The sequence below is a fragment of the Terrapene carolina genome, unplaced genomic scaffold (genome assembly GCF_002925995.2).
Source record: "Terrapene carolina triunguis isolate 2854851 unplaced genomic scaffold, T_m_triunguis-2.0 Scaffold848, whole genome shotgun sequence".
Lineage (NCBI taxonomy): Eukaryota > Metazoa > Chordata > Testudines > Emydidae > Terrapene > Terrapene triunguis.
The window spans coordinates 178,334-186,315 of record NW_020665199.1 but is presented as its reverse complement, the minus strand read 5'-3'; the positions used below and the strand labels follow the sequence as shown (position 1 = coordinate 186,315).

The 7,982-nt window shown below is 56.5% G+C and overlaps 1 protein-coding gene across 1 annotated transcript; it reads right to left on the bottom strand.

Annotated features, from left to right (window-relative positions):
- Positions 1 to 3,582: 3,582 nt before the first annotated feature.
- On the bottom strand, positions 3,583 to 4,515 carry LOC112123903 (olfactory receptor 5C1-like). The gene has a single exon (XM_024222468.1). The coding sequence runs from the start codon at positions 4,513 to 4,515 to the stop codon at positions 3,583 to 3,585; it is 933 nt and encodes a 310-aa protein (XP_024078236.1).
- Positions 4,516 to 7,982: the final 3,467 nt, after the last annotated feature.

Sequence of the window (7,982 nt, the reverse complement as noted above, 5' to 3'; positions counted from 1 at the left end):
CCCTGGGCAGAGGGGCCTGGCCAACTGCCATAACTGCCACTTTGGAAGGTTCCATTCTCATTTTGGCTGGCACCATCTGTACTGCAAAAATTGTAATTTTTTTCCCCAGAGACCAAGGAAAATGTATTAAATTTGAGCTGTGGATATTCCCCCTCCCCCCCATAGTGAAATCGTTCATCCTGGTCATTGTGAACTTTGGTGCTTTTATCTTCCCTGGAAGGAACCATTTTGATGGGGGGGGGTTCTTTTAATATCGGGGGGAGGCCATTGGATTTATTTTCTCTGCCAGGAAATTTACAATAAAAGCCCCCTCCCCTCACATGATTGTCTCCTTTTAGATCTGGGGGATTAAAAATCCCAAATCCGGAGGCCTAGAGTGGTAGTTGCTTGTTACTCTCCCCTGCAGATAGAGAGGGGGAGGGGGAGTAAATCCAGCCCCATGTGGCAGGGGAGGGGGAGTAAATCCAGCCCCATGTGGTGCGGGAGGGGGAGTAAATCCAGCCCCATGTGGCGGGGGAATGACTCCCACAAGATCAAGCTACGTGTGTCCATGAAGCGAGGTAGCTCATCGAAAACATGCCACCTATAGGGTTGTACATTTTGGTTGGCCGTATTCCTGGAGATTTCATCACATGACATCATCTTTAATTAAAGATCCATCTTTAATTAGTGGACACTCCGGGGCAATCCTGGAGCGTTGGCCATCCTCACCACCTGCTGTTAACATAGATACCAAAGCCAGAAGAGCCCAATGGGATCATCCAATCTGAACCAACCCATAGATCCCAGACCCTAGGACAGCCCTGGATTCTTTGGAGTTGGGAGAGTTTTGAGATCATCCATCGATTCCACACTGGGATCATCTACTGGGACTCCCCCGTCACAGGCCAGAGAAAGGCCCTGAGACAATTCCTAGAGCAGATCTCCTAAAGAAACACCCCAGCTTGATTGAAAAATTGTGAGGGGTGGAAAATCCACCATGACCCTTGGTCAATTGTCCCGATGGTTAATTCCCCTCATCGTTAAAAATGTACGTCTTATTTCCTGTCTGAACATGTCTAGCTTCACCGTCCAGCCATTGGATAGAGTGAAGAGCCTGTTAGTAAATATTTATCCCCCATGTTGGTACTTATAGACTGTGGTCGCACCAGGGCCAATTACAGGGGAACTAGACCCAATCTCCAGTTACTCCAGAGTCCCCTGTTTATCCATCTAACATAGGAATACACGGCACAGGCACATCCGTCCCCACCCGGGTCTCCTTGTGTTCCTGTCTCCAACTCATCCCCTGGTGTGTTCATTACTGATAATGAAGCCACACCGCTCTGGGCATCGTTAGGCGCTGGTGCCCTCGGGGATGGGAGCTGGGGGTGGAGGCGGAGCGGCCGATGAGTTGCGGTGGCAGTTTGTGGTAATTAACAGGACATTTGTCCCATGATATCTCCAAGGGGCCACGTTCAGAGATTCAGCCCTGGGTGCGAGCCCAGAGTGTTAGGATATAGATAGGCCTGTCCATAAAGGCCTATACTTTAAGAATTTAGGTCTAGGTTTATCATTTAGCTAGTTCTAGAGGTATAAAAGAAAGAATCAAAATCACTGTCTGCCTGAATAGGGCCTTTTCTCACTGTGACAGTCTGAGGCCTTTGGCTAAGCCACAGAGGCAGCCATAAGCTGGGAAGTGTACGGTCCCATCCTTACAGTCCACTAGTCACATTGAAATAAGGTGCTATGGGGCCGTTAGGAATACAGTCCTGTCCTGATAATGCCCATCATCTCCAGAGAAAGGGAAGAGCCTAGAAGATTTAAAGAAAACGTAGTTTGATAGCGTCCTGTCTGGCAAGAACTCACTTATCCATAGCAGGGGTGTGAAATCCTCATTTCTTTGTTGTTCTATCACTGTAGTCTCCACTGCAGAACTGGAATTAATTTGCAAAATGGACACCATTAAATTAGGCTTGAATAAAGACTGGGAGTGGATGAGTCATTACACAAACTAAACTATTTCCCCATGCTAATTTCCCTACTGTTACTCACACCTTCTTGTCAACTGTTGGAAATGGGCCATCCTGATTATCACTACAAAAGTTTTTTTCTCCTGCTGATAATAGCCCACCTTAATCAATTAGTCTCATTAGAGTTGGTATGGCAACACCCATTTTTTCATGTTCTCTGTATATATATCTTCCTACTGTATTTTCCACTACATGCATCTGATGAAGTGGGCTTTAGCCCACGAAAGCTTATGCCCAAATAAATTTGTTAGTCTCTAAGGTGCCACAAGTACTCCTCGTTCTTTTCACTTCCCTATTGTTTGTCTGTATAATTTCTGTCTGCAATTTTGTTGGGTGTAAACCAATTAAGGTGGTGGGATATAATTGGTTAGCTAATCATGTTACAATATGTTAGGCTTGGTTAGTTAAATTTCAGTAAAATGATTGGTTAAGGTATAGCTAAACAAAACTCAAGTTTTACTAGATAGTCTGCAGTCAATCAGGAAGTAAGGAGGGAATGGGAACAGGGAATGGGGAGGGGGAATTGGAATCATGTTTTGCTAAGAGGGTGGATGGGAACAGGGACACGGGCCAGGCTCTGTGGTGTCAGAGCTGGGAAGGGGGACACTGAGGAAGGAAATTGGAATCATTGCTTGCTGGAAGTTCACCCCAATAAACATCGAATTGTTTGCACCTTCAGACTTCGGGTATTGTTGCTCTGTTCATGCGAGAAGGACCCGGGAAGTAAGCAGGTGAAGGAATAAGCCCTTTAACAGCCCAGAGCTCTGTGAGATGCTTGGAGTCATTTAGGACCCCCCGATTATGGTGCACAGAGGTTAGGGTGCAACCCCAGATCCCTGTGTCCAATTCCAGGGGGACTCGCCCCTCAGCGATGTGTGGAGGAGAACAGCTGATTCCAAAGGGTTAGGAGAAGGTGAGGCTGGGCCGTGTCCCGTCCAGAGCCCCCTTCTAGGGACCGAGCGTTTAAGGGGCCGTGAAGTGCAGAGACAGGACGGGGCCACTGGCTGCAGCACTCTTTGCCTGAGGATGTTGCCAGGGCCAGGGTTCAAAAAGGAACTAGATCAGTTCGTGGAGGATAGGTCCATCATAGCCAGGCTGGGCAGGGATGGTGTCCCGAGTCTCTGTTTGCCAGAGGCTGGGAATGGGCGACAGGGGATGGATCACTTGATGATTCCCTGCTCTGTTCATTCCCTCTGGGGCACCTGGCATGGGCCACTGTCGGAAAACAGGATACTGGGCTAGATGGACCTTTGGTCTGACCCAGTCTGGCCACTCTTATGTTCTTATGTACTTAGACCTGGGCTACTCTAAGAAGTTGGTCAACCCAGCGATGTCGCTCCAGGGTGTGAAAAAGCCACACCCCGGAGAGATGTGTGCACAGCACTGGGTTGATGGAAGAAATACTCTGTAAGACCTAGCTACCGCCTCCTTGGGAGATGCATTACCTTCGCCCACCCATCGGAGTAGGTTGCGTCTACACTGAAGCACTACACCAACGCCGTGGCAGACCTTAAGCAGCCATCTTGACCCATCTCCCCTTCCCTTGGCCACCCCTCCTCCAGCCCCTTCCTCAGCCCCCCCAGATGCGGCGCCCGCCCAGGAGCCACATGGACAGGGCCGCCTTGACGTCGGCGTTGCGCAGGCTGTAGATGGCGGGGTTGAGGGTGGGGATGACAAAGGTATAGAAGGCAGAGGCCATCTTGTCGGCCTGGGGAGCGTAGCTGCCTTCAGGCCGCAGGTACATGAAGATGAGGGTCCCGTAGAGGACGGCCACAGCTGCCAGGTGGGAGCTGCAGGTGGAGGCAGCCCGGCGCAAGCCCGCCCGCCCCACGGCCCCGAGGATGAGCCCGTAGGAGGCCAGGATGGCCAGCAGGGTGACGCTCTGGATGGCTCCACAGATGGCCAGCAGCAGGGCCTGGTTGAGGCTGGTGTCGGCGCAGGCCAGCTCCAGCACAGGTCGGATGTCACAGAAGAAGCTGTTGACGGCGCGGCCGCGGCAGAAGGGAAGGCGGAAGGCCAGGCCGGAGTGTACAGCCCCGCTGGCTGCCCCGGCCGCATAGGAGCCCAGCACCAGCCCGCGGCAGAGGCAGGGCGGCACGGCAGCCTGGTAGTGCAGCGGGCGGCAGATGGCGGCGTAGCGGTCGTAGGCCATGATGGCCAGCAGGCAACACTCGGCGTCCGCAGCAGCGGCAAAGAGGAACATCTGAAGGGCGCAGGCCGGGCCGGGGAGGGCGACCTGGCCGGCCAGCAGACCCCACAGCATGATAGGGCCCACGGCACAGCAGGAGCAGAGGTCCAGCAGCGCCAAGTGGCTGAGGAAGTAATACATGGGGGTGTGGAGGGAGCGCTTGGCCCGGATCAGAACCGCCATGCCCAGGTTCCCCGCCAGGCCCAGCAGAAAGACAGGCAGCGCGAGTGAGAAGAGGAACAGACTTAGATCTCGGCGGGAGGAGAAGCCCACAAGGAGGAAGTCGGTAACCTCTGTCCAGTTTGGCCCGGCCATGGTGGGACACAGATCTGTGGGGAGAGAGCGTGGGTGAGAGCCTGCTCCTCTGCCAGTGCCCTCAGCCCAGGCTGGGGCTGGCACTGCCCTCTCCTAGTGTCAAGGGTCTGGTGTTCGGGAAGGGCTGGTCTGGCTCAGAGATGCAGCCACCTCTGGGGCGAGGCAGCTGGGAAACAGCCGCACATAACGCCACACAACAGTTTAGGCTATGAAGCAAAGAATAAGCCAACATCCACACACATCTTTAGGGACGTTAGCAGGGGAAAGGCGTTGGTGAGGAAAGCGGGGTTCACGGGGTTCCTTTTGGAAAGAGGGGCGGTGATTTAAATCTGCAGGCGCTACTGAGCCGGGGGGGCGATGCCTGGGGCAGGGGGATGACAGAGGGACCCGGAGGCAGCTTGGCAATATGATGTGGGCAGACAGCAGGACGGGCACTCGGGACTCCTGGGTTCTATTCGCAGCTCTACTACTGACCAGCTGGGTTACACTGGGCAAGTTACTGCCCAGCTCTAGGGCTCTGCTTCCCCCGGTGCATTCAGACTGGGAGCTCTCGAGGGCAGAGCCAGTCTCTCCCTGTGTGTCTGGGCAGCGCCTGGCATGACAGGGGGCCCTGATCTCAGTCAGGGTCTGGGCACCGCCTGGCACAAGTGGGGGCCTGATCTTGGCAGCGCTCAGTGTCAGCCTCCCCACCGCGATTTCATCTGCAGCCTCCTACTGGGAACATAATAAACATCCTCATAAAGATGGGACGAGGACACCTCGACGGGGTTGGTGGCTGAGAGCCCCAAGGGCTGGGTGCGATGATCGGTGGTTGCATATTTGGGGCAGAGAAGAGAGGGGGACGGTCCAGACAGCTTTGGGAAGCCCGCCCTCCTGCTCTGAACACTGATCCCTCCATCCCAGATGGAACTGCGCATGGGGCCGGGGGTTTGGGGAGGAGCCCCAGGCCTGGGAAAGGAGGGAAGACCTAGCAGGAGGGGCCGTGGCTGAGAGGTACCGAGGGGGACGGGGTAACCGGATCGGGGGGATCCGCCGAGCAGGGAAGGGATTAGAAAGGGGGACGGCTGAAGAGAAGGAAGGAAAATTGCCTCCCGCTGAGAGAGAGAGGGACTGGGATGGGCTGGGAGCCCTTTATGGGCAAAGCATGGAGGGATTCACCCCTGAGAACCCAGGAGTCCTGGCTTCCAGCTCCACCCCGCTCTAACCAACCAGATCCCACTTCCTGCCCAGAGCCGGGGAGAGAACCCAGGAGTCCTGGCTCCCAGCCCCACCCCGCTCTAACCCACCAGACCCCACTCCCCTCCCCGAGCCAGGGAGAGAACCCAGGAGACCTGGCTCCCAGCCTCCCCTGCTCTAACAACTAGACCCCACTCGCCTCCCAGAGCTGGGGAGAGAACCCAGGAGTCCTGGCTCCCAGCCCCCCTGCTCTAACCCACCAGACCCCACTCCCCTCCCGGAGCCCGGGACAGAACCCAGGCATCCTGGCTCCCACTGACTGTGGCTGGACAGCCCCCTGACCAGAGGTGGTCTCAGCCAGGGAGGAGGTGATGGGAGTCAGTGCAGAGGGGGTGTCCCTACCCGGGAAAGGCCCCGTGTCCCATCCCTGCCCCATGGCACCCGCCCTACCTGGGCAGCGGCAGGGTCTGCGTCTCTCTCGGTGCTGGTGCCCGCTGCTTTCCACCCGGGCGGCGCCGGGGCTTTTATGGCCCCTTTCCCCGGCATCCACGAGTCCTCCCCTGGCACCGACTCCCAGGGCTCCTGCCTGAGCCAATCTCCACCGTGCCAGCCGGGCCCCGCAGACGGAGGGGCTGGGCGCTCGTCACCCCCGGCTCCCGCCCACAGGGAGTCAGACGCAGCCGGCTAATCGCACGGGAAATTGGCGCCGGGGGCGGGGGGGCTGCTGGGCCACAGCTACACACACACACACACACACACACCATGGAGTGCTCCCAGTAACCCGCATTAGAGCAGGGCCAGCCTCAGATCTTCTGCCCTGCTGCCAGTCCCTGCGTGGCACCAAGGGCTGGGCCCTTTGCACCTAGTGCGGTATGAGGGAGATGCCATCACTTCCATGGCTGGGCGCCTGGGCTTCATTAGACCCCAATCCCTTCAGAGGGCTGAGGAAAGAACCCAGGAGTCCTGGCTCCTAGCCCCCCCAGCTCCCAGTGGAGAGAAGAAACGTGCATTCACAGCCCTTGAGTGACATGGGGAGCAGGCGGGGAGACATTGTCCAGCCTCCAGGAATCCTTCCTGGCTCTTGAGGCAGAGACAATGGACTTTGGGGGATACACAAGGAGCAAAATGACCCTCCTTGATGGATGTAGGGGCCGGCACCCTCTGGGCCTGTTCAGTCCCCCGGCCTGGAGGGCTGGGGTTGCCAGGAACTTGACGTAAGGCAGAAAATTGGTTGGGGTAAGATAGAGAGACACGGTGGGACTGACGCAGCTCCAGCAACGCCACGTACAACAGTCGGCAAAGCTAGACAATGGGGGACCGATGCGACTGCAACAACACTTCATACAACAACCAGAAAACATAGACAAAGTGAGGCTGACATGGCTCCAATACTGCTGTATACAATCGGCAAAGAAAGAAGGTGTGACTGACATGGCTCCAACAACACTACCTACAACCATCGGCAAAGATAGACAAGATGAGATACACACATCTCCAACAACACCGCCATAAACACTCAGCAAAGTAGCCCCGTGCGACAATGTCGTGTCCGTCACTAGAAAAGTGCGGTTTGGTGCCTTTTCCTCTGGCTCCACGAAACTTAAACTCGGCTCTTCGTTGCCATGCTCAGCGTTGGATTTGCTAGAACCCGGCTCCATGCTGGGGCGTTGGAGTCGGGCGCGAGGCTCAGCTGAGCAAACAGGCTGGGGTGGGACGGGACGCAGCCCAGGGACGGCTCTGGGGTTGCCGGGGGCGGGGGGTCACCCGGAAGGCAAGGGAAAGGCCAGCGGCGGAGCGGCGTCTCTGGGGGGTTGCCGGTGAGGCGGACAGGCCGGCACGGCAGGGAACTGATTTCCAGCCACGCTCGCTCTTGCGGAGGCAGAGGGCGAGGCGGCTGCTTGTGACCCTGGGCGCCCTGACGAGAACATCTCAGTGCTGGAAGTGCTCGGAACGGAAGTGGGGGGCCCCCATCACCCCCACAGCAGCCCATCCCCCTGCCCAGCAGTTAGTTCTGCCTCCCAGGCCCGAAATGAAGCCTGGACCCCACTAATTCTGCCCCCTCCAGTACCCCATCAATTGTGTCTCCCAACAATTCTACTGTTTCAAGTCCCCCACCAATTCTGCCCCCAGCAGCCCCCAACCAGCTGGGGGTGGAGGTGGAGCGGCTGACGGGCTGAGGTGGGAGTTTGTGGTAATTAACAGGACATTTGTCCCACAATCTCTCCAAGCCGGGCATTGTCCAGGGGATGGAGTTCGGAGATTCGCCCCCGGGTGCAAGCCCAGAGCTCTGC

Coding starts and splice junctions, on each gene's coding strand:
- LOC112123903 (XM_024222468.1), bottom strand. CDS start 4,515: ATGGCCGGGCCAAACTGGACAGAGGTTACCGACTTCCTCCTTGTGGGC.